Source organism: Myotis nattereri (genome assembly GCF_964212035.1).
Source record: "Myotis nattereri genome assembly, chromosome: 8".
Taxonomy (NCBI): domain Eukaryota; kingdom Metazoa; phylum Chordata; class Mammalia; order Chiroptera; family Vespertilionidae; genus Myotis; species Myotis nattereri.
The window spans coordinates 89,442,308-89,466,259 of NC_138083.1; the positions used below are offsets into that span (position 1 = coordinate 89,442,308).

General features: G+C 52.6%; 1 protein-coding gene across 2 annotated transcripts in view; it reads left to right on the top strand.

Moving 5' to 3' along the window:
- The window catches only part of GAREM1 (GRB2 associated regulator of MAPK1 subtype 1), a gene marked incomplete at its 5' end in the record, with an annotated part of 151,270 nt that extends 127,859 nt beyond the window's left edge, over positions 1–23,411 (top strand). Inside the window, 3 exons of one of the 2 annotated variants that reach the window (XM_081097333.1) lie at positions 3,272–4,441; positions 17,932–18,095; positions 21,048–23,411. In XM_081097333.1, the coding sequence (XP_080953459.1) occupies positions 3,272–4,441; positions 17,932–18,095; positions 21,048–21,945 (2,232 nt within the window). In that variant the 3' untranslated portion in view covers positions 21,946–23,411. The remainder of the gene's footprint in view (positions 1–3,271; positions 4,442–17,931; positions 18,096–21,047) is intronic. The other variant, XM_081097334.1, reaches the window with a different exon arrangement.
- Positions 23,412–23,952: the final 541 nt, after the last annotated feature.

The following is a 23,952-nucleotide window of genomic DNA, read 5'->3' on the forward strand; positions in this document are numbered from 1 at the left end:
AAGTTAGGTGGTAAATGTAATGTACGATTGGGACCCTGGGCAGTAGTTTGTTGACCTCTGATCTATCTCTTGTAAGTTTAATGAGATGCTAGCTGACAATAAAAGCCTTCAGGACAACCCAAAAGTTAGAATTAATAGCAAACAAATCTTTATAAGGATTCTTGGTGACCAAAGAATCCTTAAAATTCAGTAACTGAAAAACCTTGAAGCTGCAGGTGCTGCAGGAGAAGAGCCAGCCTTCAAATGTGCCAAATACTGTCATTTATGAATTATTCATTAGCTTTAAAGTAACCTCACCTGTATTCTTCAGAACTGTCAAGACTGTAGCAAACAAGGACCAAATGCGATGTGGTATGCTGGTATGATCCTAGAGCAGAAAAAAAGGACATGAAAGGAAAAAAATATTAGTGAAATCCAAGCAAAGCTTGTTGCGGAGTTAACAGTCTTGTGTTGATGTTAATGTCTTAGTTTTGATAATGCACCAGGGTTATATACGATGTGAGCAGGTGAACTATGTGAAGGGTATACAGGAACTCTCTTACTACCTTTACAACTTTCCTGCAAATCCACAAGTATCTATAGTAATAAAAGGGTAATATACTAATTAGATTGGACATCTTCTGGACATTCATCCGGATGTCCTTCTGGAGAAAGCCACAGTGGTAGGGCCGAGGCAGAGATGGTTAGGGGCGGTCAGGCCAGCAGGGGAGAGCAGTTAGGAGTGACCAGGCTGGCAGAGGAGGGCAGTTAGGGGCAACCAGGCCAGCAGGCCAAGGTGGTTAGAGGTTAATCAGGCAGGCAGGGGAGAAGTTAGGGGCATCAGGCTGGCAGGCAGAGGGGTAGGGGTGATCAGGTAGGCAGGCAGAGTGGTCAGGGGTGATCAGGCAGGCAGGCAGGTGAGTGGTTAGGAGGCAGTGGTCCTGGATTGTGAGAAGGATGTCTGACTGCCGGTTTAAACATCTGCCGGTTTAGTTGGACATCCCCCAGGAGTCCCGGATTGGAGAGGGTGCAGGCCAGGCTGAAGGACGCCCCCCCTTCCCATACATGAATTTTGTGCACCAGGCCTCTAGTTTCAAATAAAAAGCTAACATACATTTATTTATTTATTGACATTCCTAAACTTACTCCAGTGTAGAGAAGCCCAGGATCTATGTGAGGGCAAGGTGAATGCTGAGTCTGAAAGTAAGCCCAGTTAAGTTGAGACCTTAGTTTTAAAAATTATACTTTGAGTCCATTGAGTCACCAAAAGTGGACTTTAAACCTTCGGAGCCTCAATTGCCATTGAAACGATATGGTGCTGCTATTCGTGCACTGATAATGCCTCCCGTAGAGAAATTAACTGCTCTATGAAGACAACAGAGCTGTTTTTATGGCACAAATGTGGACTGAGAGTTGGCTTGTTCCAAAGGTTACGATTATGCAGAGATGAGCAAGAAGAGTGGAGCGGGTGAGAGGTCATTTACAAAGAGTGTTACCACCCGGCTTCCTAAACACGGACTGATGTTACTGCTCAGTAAGCGATATGAACACGATCAGCCACTCTTCCCAGGTGCCTTTTTATTTACGTAAGAGAAGAAAGTCGATCTTAGGCTTCATGTAAGCCTGATACTAAAACCTTCTAAAGATAACATAATAGGAACGATAGACTAATGTCACCTGCAAGATACATAATTCACAGATCAAATATTACCAGAGAATTGTGCAATAGAGCTTTAACAGCATGATAATATGGGGGGTTATTTCAGTCATGTAGGGTTGTTTCAATATTTGGGAATCTACTAATATAACAGTAGTGCATTAAAATTTTAAAAGTAAGCATATAGCCAAAACCAGTTTGGCTAAGTGGATAGAGCGTCGGCCTGCGGACTGAAGGGTCCCAGGTTCAGTTCCGGTCAGGGGCATGTGCCTTGGTTGTGGGCACATCCCCAGTAGGAGATGTGCAGGAGGCGGCTGATCGATGTTTCTAACTCTCTGTCTCTCTCCCTTCCTCTCTGTAAAAAATCAATAAGAAAATATATTTTTTTAAAAAAAGTAAGCATATAGCCATCTTATTGAATACAGAAACAGCATTTGATTTTTTTTTAATTTTTATTTCTTTGGAGAAACTTAGAGAATTGAAAAGACACATTACTATGATTTTAAGAAACTCATCTCAGCCCTGGCCAGGAGGCTCAGTTAATTGGAGCGTCATCCTGTACACCAAAAGGTTGAGGGTTCGATTCCCAGTCAAGGCACATACATGGGTTGTAAGCTCAATCCCCAGTAGGGAGCATGTAGGAGGCAGCCAATAGATGATGTTTCTTCTTTCTACCTCTGCCCCTTCCTCTCCCTCTAAAATCAATAAAAACATATTTTTTTAAAAGTTCATTGCAGTGCTAATTTTAATGCTAAACATTAGGAAAACTCATTAACAATAAGGAACTGGTCAAAGAAACTAAGGCATACCATATATAATGGCCTATGTTACTTCAATATTATAATTGATGGTATATATGTATACATGGGAAGATGAATAAATTATACTGAGAAACTCAGGAACAAAATTGTGCGCATGTGTATTTATATCTCTGAGGTAATTTGATACATTTCATTTTTAATTTCTACTCATGTAAAATTGCTAACATAGATTATTTTTAGTGGTAAGACTGTATCAACTTTGTTCATTTTTATATTTCTTCCAATGAGCATCTGTCCCAATTCCAATTTTAGAAAATTTAGGAAAATTTTAATCATTTTTTAATAAAGAACTTTTTTAAATTTATTCCACCCCTCTCATTGAAAAAAAAAATGAATTTTCTATAGTGGTTGTTTATGAAAGCAATTTTTATAACTGGAAAAAGATATCATAAAAATATTTTTTAAATATATTAATGTCCCAAAATAAGGATCCATCTGATAGGCTGCTACACAGGAAAAGAAGCTGGGAGGAGAGGGAGCAACCCATTCGCCATGGCTCCCCGTGACTTCGGCTCGTGGGTTCGTTTCCTTTTGTCTTATTCCTCTGTATTTCCCACATGTTCACTAGTGCACAGATTTCCTTTTTCTTCGGAACAAAGTGTATTTTTAAAAGCCTAAACTAACGTCATCTTGTGATCGTCAGCCACATACATATTATTTTTTAAATGGAGCGGCTAAATTTGGTGCTACCCAAAACCACTGTTTCCTTTGTGCGCGCGCCAGCGCCTGCGCCTGCGCGTCTCCGGAGGCAGGCTCTGCTGCCCGGGGTGCCGGGGCGACCGGAAGCTAACCTGCCATGTGCTTGACCTTGCAGGTGGCCTCGGGGGAATGCAACGAGGACACGGAGGTGTACAACATCACCCTGTGCACCGGCGACGAGCTCACGCTCATGGGGCAGGCGGAGATCCTGTACGCGAAGACCTTCAAGGAGAGGTCGCGGCTCAACACCATCTTCAAGAAGATCGGGAAGCTCAACTCCATCGGCAAGCTGGGCAAGGGCAAGATGCCCTGCCTCATCTGCATGAACCACCGCACCAACGAGAGCATCAGCCTGCCCTTCCAGTGCAAGGGCCGCTTCAGCACGCGCAGCCCCCTGGAGCTGCAGATGCAGGAGGGCGAGCACACCATCCGCCACATCGTGGAGAAGACGCGGCTGCCCGTGAACGTGACCGTGCCCAGCCCGCCGCCCCGGAACCCCTACGACCTGCACTTCATCCGCGAGGGCCACCGCTACAAGTTCGTCAACATCCAGACCAAGACGGTGGTAGTGTGCTGCGTGCTGCGCAGCAACAAGGTCCTCCCCATGCACTTCCCGCTGCACCTGACGGTGCCCAAGTTCAGCCTCCCCGAGCCCCTGGGCCAGGGGGACCTGTGGCCCGAGGCCCTGGTGCACCACTGGCTGGGCGTCTGCCAGGAGCAGTTCGACATCGACGAGTACTCCCGGGCGGTCCGCGACGTGAAGACCGACTGGAGCGAGGACTGCAAGAGCCCCAAGAAGGGCCGGTGCCCCGGCCACAGCCACGTGCCCAGCTCGCTCAGCTACGCGCGCGACGAGCTCACCCAGTCCTTCCACCGCCTCTCCGTCTGCGTCTACGGCAACAATCTCCACGGCAACAGCGAGGTGAACCTCCACGGCTGCCGGAACCTGGGGGGCGAGTGGGCCCCGTTTCCCCACGACATCCTGCCCTATCAGGACCCGGGGGACAGCGGAGGGAGCGACTACCTGTTCCCCGAATCCAGCGAGGAGTCCACGGGGGTCCCGGCAAAGCCCGAGCTTCCCTACGAGGAGCTGTGGCTGGAGGAAGGCCACGCCGGCCACCCGCCGCTCGCCCGCTCGCTGAGCGCCAGGAGCCGGTGCGAGCAGCCGCGAGGGCCGGCCCGGTCCAAGTGCGCACCCGCTCCCCTGCCCGCGCCGCTGGGAGCAGCCGTGCCGCCTGCGGAGATCGCCCTACCTCCACCTCCAGTGCCTCCCAAGTCCGAAGCCGTAAGTCGCACCTGGTTGCGGGGGGATGCGTGGCCCTCCTGGCCCTTTGCTGGGTCCCCCACTCGCTCACGTTCCTTCCTAAGGAGAGGATAACTCCCCGAGGGAAGGTTCTCAGAATGAGCCCCTTGGCCTAATGGAGTGATTTATCACAGCCTGCTGGGCCGTTTTCACTGAAATAAAAAGTGCACCCCCCTTTTACTGTTTACCAGGCAGGGTTTTACTCTGTGCTTGAAGAGGAACTCTTGGAGAGTTTTTAATAGGAGAGGTGTGGGGTGTTGTTGTTTTTTATAATTTAATAATTTAATCCGTCCAGAAGACATAGTAACTCTAAATCACTTTCCACCTAAGAGCAAACCAAAATATATGCAAAGTAAACGGAATTACAAAAGGAAATTGACCAAGTTAAATTAAGAGAATTGTATGTACTTGGATGCTGAAAATTTTAAAACATCGTTCATTATGCCTGGGCCGGTGTGGCTCAGCGGTTGAGCATCCACCTATGAACCAGGAGGTCACAGTTTGATTCCCGGTCAGGGCACATGCCCGGGGTGTGGGCTCGATCTCCAGTGTGGGGCGTGCAGGAGGCAGCCGATCAATGCTTCTCTTTCATCATTGATGTTTCTCTCTCTCTCTCTCCCTCTCCCCTCTCTGAAATCAATAAGAATATATTTTTAAAAAATAGGAGAGATTTAAACGTGACTTTTGCTGCTGTGCAGAGAACAGATCACAGGGAGGCGATGACAGTCCCAGAGGGATGAGAGGGTGGTACCCTGAGCCCCGTGCAGAGGGTGGCGGGGAGGAATGAGCTGCTTGAGAACAGGGGGAAGAGGTGGACAGTACTTACTGATAAATTGGGTGTAGGCAGTGAAGGGAAGAGAGAAATCCAGGCAAACGCCTCGATTTTTATTTAGGCTGAGCAACGGAGTGGGGGTTAGTGCCTTTCACAGTGACAGGGAAGCCTGAAGGAGGAGGAAGTAGATTTATCTGTGAGGGAGGAGGGATCAGGAGACATCAGCATAATCTGCATCTCTTTCCTACATCCCCGGAGTGCCCTGGAGATCAAAGTGTAGTGGGTGTGCTGATGTACACACACACACACACACACACACACATCCCCACACACACACACACACACCCCACACACACACATACACACACATACACACACACCCCACACACACATACACACACATACACACACACACACACCACACACACACCCCACACACACCCCACACACACATATACACACACACCCCACACACACAAACACGTATATACACACACACCCCACACACACACACCCCACACACACACACATATACACACACACACCCCACACACACACCCCACACACACCCCACACACACACACACACACACCCCACACACACACACACCACACACACACCCACACTCACACACACACCACACACACACATCCACACACACACACACACACATCCACACACACACATCCCCACACACACACACACACACCACACATACACACCCCACACACACCACACTCACACCCCACACACATACACACACCCCACACACACACCCCACACACACCCACACTCACACACACATCCACACACACACATCCCCCCACACACACACACACCACACATACACACACTGACACACACCACACACACACACACACCACACATACACACACATATCACACTCACACACACACACACACTCACACATCCACACACACACACACACACATCCACACACACACATCCCCACACACACACACACACACCACACATACACACCCCACACACACCACACTCACACCCCACACACATACACACACCCCACACACACACACCACACACACACCCACACTCACACACACATCCACACACACACATCCCCCCACACACACACACACCACACATACACACACTGACACACACCACACACACACACACACCACACATACACACACATATCACACTCACACACACACACACACACTCACACACACTCACACACCACAACAGAACCAGGGGCCAGGGTGATTCTCTCAAACCCTTGACACAACTGTCAGTGCCGGCGGGGCTTCCATCAGATTCGAGTATGAGAGGTCCGTTGGGAGAGGAGGAAGGGCCCTCTGCATCGCCACGGTCTTCGGTGGCCAGGCACTCTGAGCCTGTGCTACTCATTGTTGATTGCTGGTTAGGCCTGAAGGGAGCACGCACTGGAGGCACTGGGTGTGATTCTGTTCATTCACTGGACAGCACCTATTGCAGTGGCTTTTCCTGTCTCCAGCAGGATCCTTAAAGGAAAGAACTCATATCCATCACAGTCAAAAGACAAAATAAAAACCCATCTGACTGAAGCCCCAGAGTGCTCTCCGCCCCACCAGGTGGTCAGCACGCCTGTCCGGAACCCTGGCGCTGTGCAGAACCCCGAGTCAAAACCATGCAGTTACCTAGGGGGTGAGATGCTAGAAATATGACCGTCGGTAAGACCTGGGCTCTGAATTCTAGCACCTTTCCGTTCGTAGGGCAGGTAACAGATGAAAAGAGGTGACCAGCATACAAGTTAAAATGTGATGGCCGGTGGAAAAGAACTATGTCCATAGATGATGTGTGTGGGGATTCGGGGGAGAAAGAAAGCTCTGATTGGGTGATGAATGAAAGAAGGCTTTGTGACATTGTCAGTGAACTGACAGAATGTATATGAACTGGAAAAGCAGAGAGACGAGAAGGAAGGACATCTCGGAATAGCATGAGCGAAGGTGTGGAAGCTGGGACGGGTGCGGATAAACAGGAAGTCGTGATGGGCTGGTAGAAAAGGGGGGCTGAGGAGGGTGCATGAGGCAGTGGTGGCCCAGGGGCTGGAGCCAGGTATGGGCACCAGGACACCAGACAGCGCCTGTGCCAGCTGCCATGCTCGGCTGCCCATGCAGAGTCGTCGCTGCTGCAGTTTCCTGAGCGAGGAATCTTCTGGCTCTTGGCCCCAGGACCAAAGAACTCCCCAGGAACCGCAGGCCTAGGCTTTCTCCTGCTCCTTGACCTTCAGGCACAAGCTCAGCGACCCCTATACCCAGTGGAGGTCCCGGGATGTTTGGGGGAAGTCTTGGCAGGGTTAGAGTCCTTGGTCCTTTTATTCATGTGAGAGGATGCGCCCCAAAAGTCAGGTAGGAAGTCAAAGGACACTCCCCCTGGCAAGTGCTCCAGGCGACTTTAGTCTCACCTCAGCCACATAGTTAATGTTTCCTGAAGGCTGGAGCCCTGACAGGAGCTGTTCCTGTCGCACTTTGGCCCTGCCTGGCGCATAGTGGGAACTCCTGTTTGTTGAGTCATTGATTGACTCCTGCATGGTGGTCACACCCAGTCAGTTATGTAACCGAGTCTAAAGGGAGGGAACTGTTTTGCCTGTGGCACATAAGGTGAGTTAGAACATAAATATGGAGGCTCTCTCTTGACCCTGGTACCAAGAGATCTGCCCTAAAAGCAGATCTTACAGGAACAAGAAAAGGGTGGCCTCCGGCCTACGCTGTGATTTCTCGTGATGCAGGAGAACCTTCTCAGAGCATGTCCAGTGTTTATGGAACGCTGTGACCACAACGATTTTTTTGTAAACACCTGAAATCATTTGATTTGCTTTAAAAAAATTACACTTTTGAAATGAAGTGGTGCTTTTTACAGGCTCTGTGACCGTGAAACGGGTTTCCCCTCTTTAGCGCGTGTGTGGGATCCAGGGGACGCGGTGACAGTCAGATGTGGCTTCAGCTGGGGGTTGTCGGGAGGGAACTTGAATGGGGCAGAAATCCCAGTGCTCCCGTAGAACTAACTAGAAGTCCTCTGCATCGCGCCAGGGGAGTACGTCCTGGGGGAGAGACCAGCCGCGTGTCCCCCAGCTCTTCCGCCTGATCACCAGGGAAGGTGCTCAGCTTTCCAGGGACACGGTGTCTGGGACGGTGCTCACTGCGCCCCAGTGTTTAGGAACAGAAGGTGCTGGGGCCAGGGACCAGCAGAGAAAGCGTCTTTCGCGGGAAGGGCAGCAGGGCTGGTGGCGGGCGGTGAGCTCGGTGTTGCCGTGGCCCGGGGCCCAGGCCGTCAGAGGTGCCTGCCCCTTTGCAGTATGTCCGTCCGTTCATTCTGTCCTGATTCTGCCCTGCACTCCCTGCTTCGGGGGCGCAGTTCTGCTCTCTGCCCAGCAGTGTTGGTGGGCTTTGTTCCTGTCTGTACACGTGAGGAGAGCTCTGTCCCCCCAGCCATCATGCTGCATCTCTGTCACCCGGCTAGGCGGGTCAGCGCTTTCCCACCCACCCTCTAGGGCAGCGGTTCTCAACCTGTGGGCCGCGACCCCTTTGGTGGTGGAACGACCCTTTCACAGGGGTCGCCTAAGACCATCCTGCATATCAGATATTTACATGACGATTCATCGCAGTAGCAACATTACAGTGATGAAGTAGCAACGAAAATAACTTTACGGTTGGGTCACAACATGAGGAGCTGTATTTAAAGGGCCAGAAGGTTGAGAACCACTGCTCTAGAGAGAGAACTAGGTGTGGGACCAACAAGATCCCAGAAACGTGGCCCCCCCTCTTCTCTTCTGTGCTTGATACGGCTGTTTATAAAATATGCTCTGGTCCTTTCGTGTTTTCGCAAATATTGTTTAATACGGTTTTTTTAAAAAACAATATTACCACTGACCTCTCCACAAGGTGAGAGACGGTTCCCTTCCTAACAGGAGTGCCCCAGGGAAAAACAAACCGTTCCTGGCTCCAGGCCTGGAGGGGAGCAGCCATGGTGCCCTGAGGACTGTGGCAGGCGAGCCGGGGCCGAGGGGCATGCCCGGCTCACGAGATGGTGGCAAATTGTGCCAAGTGCCCTCAAATCAGAATGACCTGACCGTCTCTCTTAAGTGAATGATCATCATTGTCTCTGACGTTTCTTCTAAACACATCCCCTCTTTCCTTGCACTGTGGGCCTCTCTCCATATCTGTTTCCTGGGCACTGGCTCATACGTCTCAGATGTTCCTCCAGGTGCCTGTGTGAGTGGCGGTCTGCAAGGCCTCCTCCTTTTGCTTTCCTCTCAGAAGTGCCATTTTGGAGAGCAGTGATGGGAAGGCTGTACATGGCAGGAAACCCTATAAATAGCACGTTTGACTTCCGACAGCCGTGGTCTGTGCAGTGAGTGACGCGTGATCAGCACTGCAGCACCACAGCCTTCTCCAAGCTCGTGCACAGGGGCCGGCCTGGGGGCCTGGGAACCCAGAGGCAAATACCCTTCTTCGTCTCCAGCCCCAGAACCAAGTGTGTTCACTCTGGGTTAGTTGTTGACATGGCAGCGCGTCCTGAGATGCGTGAAAGGAAAGTCATAGAAGGAGCTCGAGGTCATCACACGGGTTCACACCGAGGTGCACTGCGACGGTGACGAAGGGTCCGTCACCCTCCGTGAGGGGCAGGGGCGCCCCGCAGCCTGTGGGACGCGTGGAGGGGCTGAGTCCAGAGTGGGTGGGAGCGTATGTTCGTGTTACAAGGCTGGACGTGCATCGGAAACCAGGCTCCTGTCACGCAGCCTCCTGGGTGGTTGGGGCTTGAGAAGAACACGAACTACAGGGTACATTTCATGCCATGGCGACCGGACCGAGATCAGTGAGTGCGGACGTGAGCGGGTGTGTCTGAACCTGCCTCCGCCAGGCTGACTGACCGACAGAAGGAGCGTGAGAGGCAGTGCCCGGAGTCCTGGGGTGCCCGCGTCCCCTCTGGCGCTGGACGGGGAGCAGGGAGAGCGGCCATACCGGAGGGTCAGGGTCGGGAGCCACGGAGCTCCCTCCACCTCTTAGCAGCTGCGAACCTTGGGCAAAATATTTAACCTCCTGAGCCATTTGCCGTGGGCGTATAACCTCTTCACTGCAGGACTGTATCGGGCGAAGTCCTTGGCCCTTTTCCCTGGCGTTCGCTGAATAGTAGGCGTCTCTTAAGACAGGATGGACTTTGACTTAGGGTCGTGATTTGGGGGGAGTTGTTGCCTCTGTCCTTTCCTCTCTAGGGGTTCCAGCCTCTCCAGAGAGTCAGGGAGGCTGGGGGGGACAGGGGTGGGAACAGGCACGCCTGCCTCCACAGCCTGCCCCCCCAGGCCCGGGCACCCAGGCCGGGGCCAGTGTCCCCACGTTCCAGAAGTGCGTGGGATGGTCTCATTTCCCTGGGTCTGTGGGAGATTGCAAAAACCTGAGTTTAAAAATAACAAAACATTCTTTGCATCTGACTGTAAAAACGTCTACCTGATAAGCTGGGTGTTACGTGATGGTTCCCTGGCTCTGGAGGCAGATGCGGAGCCGTGATGGACCCGCAAGGGAGCCACAGACACGCTGGGCATCATGTGGGCCCCGCAGCACGGGGCTCGTCCCTGGGGGAGGGGACTAGGGACAGAGTGGCTGTGGAGGAGCCACCTGTGGCGCTAAGGCTGCAGCCGCAGGTCCGACACTGGCAGGTCCAGGCAAACCCAGAGGGATTAAGACTGAGGAGTGGCCTTGACTTGCTCTTCCGCGAGATGGCACAGCCCTGCAGGATCAGGTGACTGCCTGAGGCTTAAAAAGAAATGCTATAATATGAGCATAACCGCTGGACACAGACAATAGGGGGTGAGGGCATGTGCTGCGGGTAGGAGTGGCCAGGGAGAGGCCCATGGGGGGAAAAGGAGACTCATTTAATACTTTAAACACTAAAGAATTTAATTTTTTTAAAAAAAATCTGACATTTCTGTCAAGAGGGGACAAATTATGTGAAAATCTTGATTAAAATAATCATTAGTGATTTTGCTGAAAAGAAAGCAAAGCAAAAAATATGGAATAAATATATAATAATGTAAAAAAAATAAATGCTATAAAAAATGTGGGGTGTTTTTTTTTACATTGATTTCAGAGAGAAAGGGAGAGAGAGAGATAGAAACATCACTGGGGATCGAGCCCTCAGCCCAGGCATGTGCCCTTGACCGGAATCAAACCATGACCGCCTGGTTCATGGGGTGATGTTCAACTACTGAGCCACATCGGCCAGGCTAAAAGTAGGTTTCCTTATGAACTGGGGAAAGTGGCTATGAGAATTGATTCTACTCTGAATTTTTATTTATTTTGTCCTTGGACTTTTCCCCTCTGTCAAATATTAATATTAGATAAAGGCATTAAAGGACAGATTTTTCTTAAATAAGCCTGACATATTAATATTCAAGTTTTGGTACTAAAAATATTAATCTGGAAGTGGTTATTTACTTTTCAAAATAATTGCTCTACCAAAGGACTCGCCCAGGAGTTCACTAATTAATGAGTCTCCCAAGGCATCTGACATGTAATTAATTTTAATCACAGGCTTTGAGGTGTACTCTGTAAGCAAGCCTTGTACCTAGGCCTCCACTTGGTCATTGAAATGAGCACTAAATTATTGTTGTGTTTTAATAATTTTGAAACTAATTGCCTTCAGTTTCATGGAGGTAATTTGATTTTAAATGAAACCTCAGCCGGGATTTTTTTTTTCCTCCCGTGTCCATGAAAAGTCTCAATGATGACACTGCTGATAAAGTTATTAGAATGTTCTATGGGATAGCTCTTGTTTCAGACCTGGACTCTCAGATAGCATTTGCATAAAATCACATTAATAGGAGGGTCATACACCATTTAAACATATACATGTATCATGTGCTATTATACTCCTTGCTCAGAAAAAGTCCTTTTTACCCCCTGCCCAAGGGCACATTCTCTCCCTGCGCCCATGGAAGCACCCGCGGGCTTAAACAAGCCCCCCTTTCAGACCCACTTGCCCTTCTGCTCCCGGAGCCTCCTGCACCCCCGCCTCCCTCCCCCGGGGCTTGGACAGGAGGCTGGCGGAGACCCGGCCTGCGTGGGCCCCTGTCAGTGCAGAACACTGGACAGGAAACCTCCGCATCTGAGAGTCAGGATCGACTAAACCCCTCCTGCCCTCGTGCCATCCATCGCAGAGGGGCTCGTCTATTGCCATTTTGTCCTGATCAAACTTGAATTTCTGTTGGGCTGCAAATGCCCCTGGTGGATCCATGGCAGGGTTATGAACTCTTCGTATAAAAGCCTCTTTATTAATAAGATTTCTGACGGCTGTAACGATTTTGTTATCTGGGAGAGGGAGTGTGGGAAGAAAGGGAAGAGCTGGGCAGAGGGCAGGCAGCGAAGGCAAAGTTACAAAGTTCGAGGAAGCGTGGTCACAAGACTGCCGTCCCGGTCACCGGCAGGGGCCCGAGGTTGGCTTTTCGGAGCAGAAAACCCACAGGAAAGGGGAGTCCGTCCGTCGTCTGTATGTTTCCTGACTCGTCTTCACACAGAAACAAAATGACCCTTCGCTGCCTAAGCATCTGGAATCCCAGGAGTGGCTGCCCTCGCGTCTGAGATTTTCACTTCCCGCGTGTGGGCTCATCAGCAGGTCTCCAGATTCGTGGCCTTTGATTTAACAGTGGAGTAACCACTGCTAGGAAATTTTCTCTTTTTTTAAATAATATATATTTTTTAATTGATTCAGAGAAGAAAGGAGAGGGAGAGAGAGATAGAAACATCAATGATGAGAGGGAATCATTGATCGGCTGCCTCCTGCACACCCGCTACTGGGAATTGAGCCCGCAACCCAGGCATGTGACCTTGACCGGAATCGAACCCGGGATCCTTCAGTCTGCAGGCCGATGCTCTATTCACTGAGCCAAACTGTCTAGGGCAGAAATTTTTATTTTATTTTTTCAGAAAAAAAAAAAGACAGTTAAGCAAAAAACATGTCATTGTAAGTGTACCATTTACTCGTCTTAACCTTTATCCTTGGTCCAGTTAGTGAAGGGGCATGTGCGTGTCACTTCTTCCATCGGAGAAAAACAGGGAATTCCAAGAAACAAGGACTTTTCAGGAAACATCATCACACCACAAACCCCGTCCCCCTGTGCTGCCTCATGAGCACTGGGTGTGTGTTTATCCTCCTGTAATTCCTAGGAAGTGTCAGAGGAAGTTCATGTCACAGGAGAAAGACGTCCGGTCACAGGTAACGTGTATGAAACACTCTACACGTCTGTGTGTAACCCTGTCTCCCGTCACGCAGCGGTGAGCATCGTCCTTTTATCAGGCCCCGGGGCATCATGCTTAACACGCGGCTGTGGCGAGACGGCCTTGTTTGCCATTGTCCACCAGTTACTGGTCCTTTGCCCTCTGCTCTTTGCCCTTTGCCCTCTCCCAGCTAAAGAGTTAGAGACGTGGGCAGTGGAGAGGGGACGGGCGGCTCACTGCCCGGGCCAGGTGGTAGGTAGGTGGTCCCGGGGAGCTTTCTGGACAGTGTCCTGGAAAAGGAGCTAGTCCAGGGGTGGGCAACCTTTTTGTGAGTGCGTGCCCAAACCAGCAAAATCTCTGACTCAAAATGCTGCGTGCCAACCCTAATTTTTTGAGAACATGTTACGCCTACTTGATATCTCTTAAGGTGTACGTATGTGAAGAACCTTGAAGAAATAATAAAATGCATTCGAGCGACAAAAACACAGTCGATGATGATGAAAAATACATTTGTTTTTTATTGTATACATGTACACTGATAGTCCGACAGAAAACTTTATGACTCCGTTTGATATTATCAGTGGCATTTTTGCTGCTGCATCGCTGATAACAGAGATTTTACATCAGGTTTATATTTCGTGACCTTCAGAGATATGCACGAGCTACGACTTTCATCCGTCAGGCTACTCCTATTCCGAGACTTAACAAAATTCATCACTGAGAACAAAGATTCACAATTGTAAATGGAAGATTATAAGAGAGGGTTTCGAGTGCCAGCAAAAGTTACTGGCGTGCCCTGTTTGGTACGCGTGCCAGGGGTTGCCCACCCCTGAACTAGTCCCGTTTGGTGGGACCGCAGATCGGAGTTGGGGAGCTGGGTTCTGACTTCACTGACCGCCTTCACTGGGAAGCATAAAGCTTCCCAAAGCCATTTGCTCTGTCGGGGGTGCTCCGTCCTGGCTTCAGCTGCCGGGGCAGACGCTGCCCTTGGGGACTTGTCCGGCTCTCTGTGGCCATGATGGCGAAGGCAGAGAGCAACAGCAATGCCCGTGTCCTCTCTTCCCTCTTCAGGGAGAGGAGAGCACAGATCCCAGTAGTCCGTGCGCCCTCGGCCTCCTGCTCACCTGTCCACACCCGGCACATTCTTCAAGTTTCTTCCAACTTTAAAAAAATGAAAATAGAGCCCGGCCGGTGTGCTCAGTGGCTGAGCATCGACCTCTGAGCCAGAAGTTCGATTCCGAGTCAGGGCACATGCCCGGGTTGCAGGCTCGATCCCCTGTAGGGGGCATGCAGGAGGCAGCCGATCCATGATCCTCTCTCATCATTGCTGTTTCTATCCCTCCCTCTGCCTTCCTCTCTGAAATCAATTAAGATATATTTTTAAATAAATAAACAAAATTTTAGAAAACATGCCTCCTTCGATCCTGGCCCCTTTCTCATAACTGGCTCCCCCTTACTTCCGGCCAGTATTCCTGAGAAGATGGTATGGTCCCACCGGCCACCCTCACCTCCTGTTCCAGCTTTGACACCCTGGGACCGGCTTCTGCCCCCTCACTGGACTCGGGCTTCCCCTGCTAAGATCCCCAGTAACCTGCTGACTATTACGTAACGGCCAGACGCTTCCAGACTTCCCCACAGCCTCCCACCTGTCCTCTGGCTTCCTCCTGCTGTCCACCTCGCCCCGGACACCGTCCAGCACGGCTCCGCCCTGAGAGGGGAAGATGGGCCCCAGGCTGCCTCCCTCCCTGTCTCCCCCGCCCCCTCTGTGGCCGGCTCGCTGCTCGGTGGCGATCTCAGTGCCTCTGGAGCCCAGATCCTCTTGGCAGAGCGTCACGCTCCAGCTCAGCAACTTCAACACGGAGCTCCCTGGTTTCTGCCAGGCCTGCCCTGCCCTGCACCTTCCCGTCTGCTGAGTGGCTCCAGCTTGGTCGCCTCACCTCGGCCTCCAGGCCAGAGCACCGGGCGGGCTCTCAAGCCCCCACACCTTTGTCCCTGCGAAGTCCTTCTTCCTCGAGACCTTCTCAGTGGCATTTCCTAGGCCACCCGGGTGGGGAAGGAGGTGGCAGGACCAGCTCCGAGGGACCTCGAGAGCCTGGGGTTGGGAGAGAGGGCGTCTCCGAGGTCAGATTCAGCGACCAGCGGCTTCGCTGGGTTCTAAACCTCGGTCAGCTGGTTCCATTCAGATGCACCTTATAACTGGCCCCTCCGCGTAGGATCACTGGCATCTAGGCAAGCGGTCTCCAGTGAAAGGCCGTCCTCAGTGACTAGTCCCAGAATGTGGGAAAGTCTAAATCAGACCCAGCACCAGCCGCGTCCCCCGCGTGCTGCTCCCGCTCTCAGGATACTGAGGCATCGCTGAGTGTGCATGTTAAAAATGGAGACGTTAGTCAGGTTCCACGACCACTAATCCTATAAGCACAAGCGCAACCACGTGCCTCTGCGATGCAGGCCCACCTGCACCCCCGATTCTGCAGCCGGTCCCCAGGCTGAGAGCAGCGCAGTCCCTCCGTGCAGCCCCTGACACGGCGGGAGCAGTGACACAATGTGCTGCTTACTCGTCTTGTAACCAGTGTGTGTTCCCACAAGCCAGGCGGGGGGGTGGGGGGGGGCGGGGGGGACGGGGAGACCCGGCCAGAGCTCGCCAATGTCCTAGTTGGTTCTTAGCTTCTCTCTCTCTCTCTCTCTTTCTCTAATTTTTTTTTTAATTTCAGAGAGGAAGGGAGAGGGAGAGATAGAAACAGCAACAATGAGAGAATCATCGATCGGCTGCCTCTTACACTCCCCACACTGGGGATCGAGCCCAAAACCCGGCCACGTGCCCTGACCCGGAATCACACTGTGACCTCCTGGTTCGGAGGTCAAAGCTCAGCCACTGGGCCACGCTGGGCAGTTCTCGGCGTCTTCAGAAGACCCCAGAGTGGTGCCAGGTTCCGCGAGCCAGCCGAGCGCCCCGTCCTTTACCCAGACCTCCTCCTGCACCCTCCGCTCCACCTTCCCAAGAGCGAAGGGGAGAGCCCGCGGGCAGAAGCAGGTCTGCTGCTCTGAGAACTTGGCTTTTGCCTAAAGAGCTTCTCCAGATGCAAAGCTGGAACCGGAGGGTGTCCCCATAAGCGGGGAGGGGGGCCTCCAGGTGCCAGCAGTGACACCCCTCCCACCCCCTACAGCCCAGGAAGAAATCCAATAGGTCGGGTTTTTTAAATCGCTTCCATTTCACTTAGAATTGAGGTTCACCAGGTCCCCAGGGACACGTGACTTTTCTTCCCACCGGGTTTTCTCTGGCCGGTGAGTCAGGCCTGGGCCAGTTAGAGCCCAGTTCGCGTGCGGGTGGTAGGAGATGCCGACTAGCGTGAACCCGTGTCACTGGGTCTTAAGCAAACTGAGAGGCAAAGCTAAGGGGAGCTGGCCGTTTCGTTGCCTTTGTCACCCCAGAGCTGATGGGGCAGGAGGGCATTGACAGCAAAGGGGAAGGAGCCGGTGGGGACTCGGCCTGAACGCAGGTGAGGGTGTGTTTGCCCTATTTTCACCTGTGTCGTTCAGGGTAGACCAGCAGAGTCAGGTATAAACTGCCCCCTGCTGGCAGACACAGAGAAGTGCACAAAAATGTCCACCTCTTTAAAAAGTCATATTCTGGCCTGGCTGGTGTGGCTCAGTGGTTGAGCACTGACCTATGAACCAGGAGGTCACGGTTGGATTCCCAGTCAGGGCACATGCCCGGGTTTCGGGCTTGGTCCCCAGTGTGGCGTGTGCAGGAGGCAGCCCACCCATGATTCTCATCATTGATGTTTCTCTCTCTCCCTCTCCCTTCCTCTCTGAAATCACTAAAAATATGTGTTTTTTACAAACGTGCTCCCTTGGGGACTTGGAGAGCTGCCTTCATTATTCCTATGACAGCCTCGCTCCTGCAGTGTGGGCCTGGTCCAGCAGGGGCAGTCTCTCCGGAGAGCTTATGAGGAATGCAGACTCTCAGGCCCCACCCTGGGTCCCGGAATCAGTCCACACGTCTGCAGGATCCCTGGGGGATTCATGATCCACGTGCACATTTACACGTGAGAGCCCTGAGCATGACTTCAGAAGGAACTCTGACCCAGGGGACGGTGCGCTGTGCCCTCGGGTTCGGGTCAAATTCAATTCACTTTGAGCAGTGAGTGGACACCACCGAAGGGCAAGGAGCGTTTGATCCCCGACCGCTTTATGCCCTTATTCTCTTACTCCTCTCGCTGCACATGTCCTCGGACGTCACTCGCCCTTTCACCTGCTGTGTCTCGATGGCCTGCGATATTTCAGCAGCGGCGTCTGTCCTGGGGAGGATGGGGAGGCAGGGGTTCTGCCTCCGGCATCCTCTGTGTCCCTCTCCCGTCCTGAGGCCCTGCTGGCGCCATCTGCGTTGGCCAGGAGCGGTGGGCCGCGGGGGGAGCTGCCGGGCACTGCCCATCGTCTAACCACGGTGTTCTTTCCCGTGCCAGGTCAGGGAAGAGTGCCGGCTCCTGAACGCCCCGCCGGTTCCGCCCCGAAGCGCCAAGCCTCTGTCCACCAGCCCCTCCGTCCCGCCTCGCGCAGCCAGGCCCCGGCCGCAGACTCGCTCTCCCAGCCCCACCCTGTCCTACTACTCGTCAGGGCTGCACGACATGTAAGTTCACACCAGGGCCACTCTGGCAGGCTCTGCCCCGGCCGGGTCGGGGGTCCCGAGAGCCGTGTGGAGGGAGCCCCCCCCGCCCCCCGGCAGGTCGCGGAGAGCAGACATACTTGTTGGTCCTGAGCTAGGATGAGAGCCAGTGTCCCAGGAGGAAGGAGCCCGAGCCTGAGGAACTCAGAGATAAAGGCCGACTGGGTTCTCTTAGAAGCAATCCAGCCCGGCCAGCATGACTCAGGGGTTGAGCGTTGACCTGTGAACCAGGAGGTCACAGTTCAATTCCCAGTCAGGGCACATGCCCGGGTTGCAGGCTCAATCCCAGTGTGGGGCGTGCAGGAGGCAGCTGATCAATGATTCTCTCTCATTGATCAGCAGCAGCAATCCGTGGGCTGCCCTCAGCCCTCAGCCCTCAGCTCTCACAAACCAGCACGAGTCCCTTCCACTTGGCGCCATGAGCAACCAGGCTACACCTTCGGGACTCAGCCGTGGCAGGGTCCCTGGCTCGCTCTCCTCGGGGTCCCCCAGGCAGGACGAGCCCTTCTGGGCCATCGCTGCCAGGTGTCCTTCCGTCCCATCTGCACCCCCCCTGCTCTGAGCGCCTTCTCTCGCAAGACAGCTCTTGTCACCGTGGGCAAATGCCAACCCTATGCTTAGGAGCCTTTCACGTCAAGTTTGCCATCTATCTCCACGTAACTTCCAGGCACTTCTTATGTCTAGAAAATAGAGGGGCCCCCGCTTCTCTTTGGGAGCCCGTGAAGGTGTGGAGTCGGCCAGGGTGTGAGTCTTCTCAGGTCCCCTGGCGCCACCGCCGGTGTCCCCCGAGCACGTGCTGGCTCAGTCCCCTTGCACTATGGCCCAGAGCCGAGCGCACTTGCACGATTCCCCCCGCCCCACCCCCGGTCCTCACGGGTTTAGGTAGCTCGTCTTTGCAGGTATTGTTTGTTCTACAGACGTTAGGCTCTTTATGCTAATGTGACTCGACAGCGCAGAAGCCAGGCCAGCACCAGCACTGCATCCGGAGCGTTTCCTCTGCCTCAAGCTCTTGGGTGGACAGAGAGTCGTGGGTGGTGGCGGCAGCGATGTGGTCGTGTCCCAGGTGCAGGATGGCAAGCACCAGGCACCCATCTGCCTCCCCGGCCTGGCTGCTGCGGGCGCCACCAATCAATCCAGCACCTGCTGGTGATAAGCCCAAGCATGGCTGAACGATGTTTCTCATCAGAAAGATCTAGGCCCCCAATAATGTGTTTCTAGAAACCAATAATGTGTTTCTTGTTAGTTAAATATGTGTGTATACATATATGTGCCATCTCCCCTGTAGCATTTTAAGTCATGTTCATATCCATAATTACCAATATATGTTAGTAACTTAAAGATTCTCTTTTTAGTTTTTTAAAGTATATTTTTATTGATTTCAGAGAGGAAGGGAGAGGGAGAAACATCAATGATGAGAATCATTGGTGGGCTGCCTCCTGCACGCCCCCTACTGGAAAGATTTTTTAATTCCATAAGTACCTGAGGTTTGCAGGTACTTATGGAATTCACTAGAGGCCCGGTGCATGACATTCGTGCATTGGGGGGCCTGGGGGTCCCTCAGCCCAACCTGCACCCTCTCCAATCTGGGAGCCCTCAGGGGAGCCCTCTCCAATCCAGGAGTTTCTGTCTGTCTTTGCAATCATATGAGCAAATTGTCTGAGACCCCAACTCAGTTTGGTTTGTTGCTCACAGAATAATAGAGGCTTTTTTTTTTCTTGCTTCATTGGTGGAGATTTCCTGGAAGTTTTAGGATATCTTCCCTTTAATTTTTCCTAGACACTCTGACTTTACTTATGTTTCTCACCTTTGCTTTCCCTCCATCCCTCACCGCAACAGTAATGTGCTCCAGGCTCACTTTGCCCTAGCCCAGTGGTCGGCAAACTCATTAGTCAGCAGAGCCAAATATCAACAGTACAATGATTGAAATTTCTTTTGAGAGCCAAATTTTTTAAACTTAAACTCTATAGGTAGGTACATTGTTATTAACTTAATTAGGGTACTCCTAAGCTGGCCTTTGCTAAAAACGTCCTCAATCTGATTGAGGTACGTTTGCTGGGGTCGACCCCTTTCAATTCTCCCATCCACACTCGTATACTTGTTTCGTCTGTCTCCTTTCGTTCATCCTCTCTATGTCCAAACCATCTCAACATACCTTTCTCAATCCTCGACACTACATCTTCTTTTACTCCACAACGTTCCCTAAAATTAACTTAATAAACTTTACTTAAAATTTTAAGTCAACTTCGCACTGTACGTGCACGCCCACACGTGGTATTTTGTGGAAGAGCCACACTCAAGGGGCCAAAGAGCCACATGTGGCTTGCGAGCCGCGGTTTGCCGACCACGGCTCTACTGTCTACTCTAGGAGATCCCACAACACGCCTGCCACCAGAACTATGATTCCCAGCATTCCTGGTGCTCCCCGCACTCTGGGCTTTCGCTTCTGGTCCTGGGGCTGCCACCAGAACTACTATTCCCAGAATTCCTGGTGCTCCCCGCCCTCTTGGTTTTCCCTTCCTGCTCTGTCTCCATCCCGTGGCCTTCCACTCTGCCAAGTCCTACAAACTACCAGCTCTCCCTCTTTGCTCTCTGTCTGGCGGCTTGGGGAGCCAAGTTCCCCAAGCTGCTCCACTCTCTGCCGGCTCTCCTGCTCTACTCTCTGCCCGGCACCTGTGTATGCAAATTAACCTGCCGTCTTTTGGGTTAATTTGCATACTCACTCCTGATTGGCTGGTGAGTGTAGCGGAGGGACAGTCAATTTACATGTTTCTCTTTTATTATATAGGATGATAAGAAATGGTAGCTACGTTCCTAACTGCATTTTCCTACTCGGTAGCAGCATCTTGGGGAGAAGGAAAGGCTTGTCGTTGCCCCTGCTTTTTGGCCGCTAACCTCCCTTTCTGTGTTGGCTTTCAGCAGCGTGACTAAGAGCGACGCCAGCCCTTCCGACAGCGCCCCTGCCTCCTGCTACCCATGCCACCGAGGGAAGCCTGACTCAGTGGACCTGCAGTCCCCGCCAGCTAGCCCCTCGGACCCGCTGTCTGCCCGGCTCTCCTGGCCCAGCCATCACTCGGGAGCATCCTCCGAGGGCCACGCCCGCAGCGACTTCCTGCTGGACCCCAGCCGCAGCTACAGCTACCCCAGGCAGAAGACGCCGGGCACGCCCAAGAGACACTGCCCGGCGCCCTTGGACCTGGAGGGCCGCGAGCCCCTGGCCGGCCCCCCCAGCGCGGCCCCTACAGGATTCGGCGGCAGCAGCTCCGGCTGCCCCAAGTCGGCCAGCTACTCCCTGGGGAGCACAGACGAGAAGCCGCTGGTGGCTGGCACCACCAAGCAGAGCCTGTCGTGCCCTGCCCTGCCCCCCCGGGCCCCCAGGCCGGTGGAAGAGAAAGCCTCCTCCGCAACCCCGCCTTTGCCTCTGAAAATCGACGGTGCTGAGGGGGACCCCACGGCGGGGTCCGCGGACCTGGCCGAGGACCAGTACTTCGTGCCGAAGGGCGCGCAGGACATCTTCTCCGTCCCGTACCCCTTCTCCTCGCCGCTCCACCTGCAGCTGGCCCCCCGCTCCTGCGGGGACGGCTCGCCCTGGCAGCCGCCCGCCGACCTGTCGGGACTCTCCATCGAGGAGGTGTCCAAGTCCTTGCGGTTCATCGGGTTGTCGGAAGACGTCATCTCCTTCTTCGTGACCGAAAAGATAGACGGAAATTTGCTCGTGCAGCTGACAGAAGAAATCCTCTCGGAGGATTTCAGACTAAGCAAACTGCAGGTGAAGAAGATCTTGCAGTTCATCAGCGGCTGGAGGCCCAAGATATAGCCCGCCCCCCGCCGGCATCGCTCGGCCGGGAACGCGTGCTCGCGGCGGGGCTGGGACGCGAGCTCATGTTTTCTTTTGCACTAAAAGCCTTCTCTGTAAATAGGGGTGAGAGAAGCCCTCACTAGACAGATCACGTTTTCGAACGGTGAACAGGCTATTTTGTACATCAATAAAAACGCTGTACAGAACACTCAGAGGTGCCTTGTACGTCACTCAACCCTCAGCAGCTGCTAAACGACAACAGGCGTGTCCCGAGTCGGGGTTCTCACCCCCAAGCAGGGCGATGCGAGGCGGGATGGTATTTATTACAGAATAGCCAAAGCGGAAGAGACCCGAGGATCTCTGAGAAACAAAACAAACCTACAGTTTTGGACAACAGTCCCTTCCTGGGGGGGAGATCTGTTGTAGCGAGCGCTATCCTGTGCCCTGTTTGGGGTACTCAGCGCGAACTGTCTTACTCTTGTGCCTGGAATGTTAGTGATATGAAATGACACTGGAATGTGAGGTGCTCGGTGGGGATCTGTGCATCGAAAGGCATTTCCCAAAAGTCGTGTGTGGATGGAAGACACAGGACGTCCTTAGAAATCGTACACACCGTGACCACGGTCATTCATCCGTAACTGCTGCTAATTTTATTGAGCAGAAGAAAAAAAACAACAACACAGAATAGATCCAATATGTGTGTAAATGTCTACGCAATACATATGTGTATGTTTTAAACCTCATTGTGAGTCTGATGTTTTTGCAGCGGTTCTCAGCCTGTGGGTCGCGACCCCTGAAAATACATCCTGCATATCAGATATTTACGTGACGATTCCTAACAGTAGCAAAATGACAGTGATGAAGTAGCCATGAAGATAATTTTCTGGTTGGGGGTCACCACCACATGAGGAGCTGTATTAAAGGGTCGCGGCGTTAGGAAGGTTGAGAACCACTGGACGTCTGTTCACTTCCACGTGCCCACTGAGGTTCGGGGCCGCTGGCTGGGTTGACTCTCGTAGGAGGCGTGGACAGACGCCCCAGATGTGCTGGGAGCCCGCCCCTCGAAGCCGGCGCTCAGCGGGGCTTCCCACGGAAGGTGTGGGAGAGAGAGCAGGACAGAGCCTGTGCTGGGAGTTCCGTGGGATGTGAAGCCCCCGGGCGGGGGGGGGGCGCTGGGTTTTGCGCCTAATCCTCCCGTGCTGACGTCTAGGGACACGACCATTCTTCTCCAGGTTGAGGGCCTGCCCCCTGATCTCTGAAAGGGGGGTCTGCCGGGCTTTCCTCCGACATCAGACGCACCACCTGCCGTGACTCGGGGCTACGTCTGTTGCGTAGTTTTTAAAAGTATTGATGAGAGTCCCTGCTTAGTTCCTACACCTCTTCACTCCTCTCTTCCAAAGAAAACACATCGTTACTCTGCTTTTATTCCAAGAATGTCAGAACATGATTCTGTCAAATGCTGCCAAATGTGATTAAATGTTCCAAACCCTATCGGCCTCCTCTTCACGTTCGGCTTTCTGCAGGAGCATGTGTCTTAGCAAACCTTCAGCTCTCCGGGCGAGCGTCGCTGCGTAGCCCTGGGGTCTGTTCCGGGTTCCAGAGGCACCACAGCCTCCTCCTGCCACTAAAACAAATCAGTGAAGGCAAGACCCACCCCCCTCCTTCTGCAGACCTGTGCACGTGGCTTTATTTCTTGGCGATCAAGATACTTTTAATCTATCTCATGGTTTCCATTTTACATGCCCTTTAAAAATAACAGTCCAGCCCTAACCGGTTTGGCTCAGTGGACAGAGCGTCAGCCTGCGGACTCAAGGGTCCCAGGTTTGATTCCGGTCAAGGGCATGTACCTGGGTTGCAGGCACATCCCCTGTAGGTGGTGTGCAGGAGGCAGCTGATTGATGTTTCTCTCTCATCGATGTTTCTAACTCTCTATCCCTCTCCCTTCCTCTCTGTAAAAAATCAATAAAATATATTTTTTAAAAAAAATAACAGTCCACATAGAAGTTTCCAGTACGGCTCCCCCAG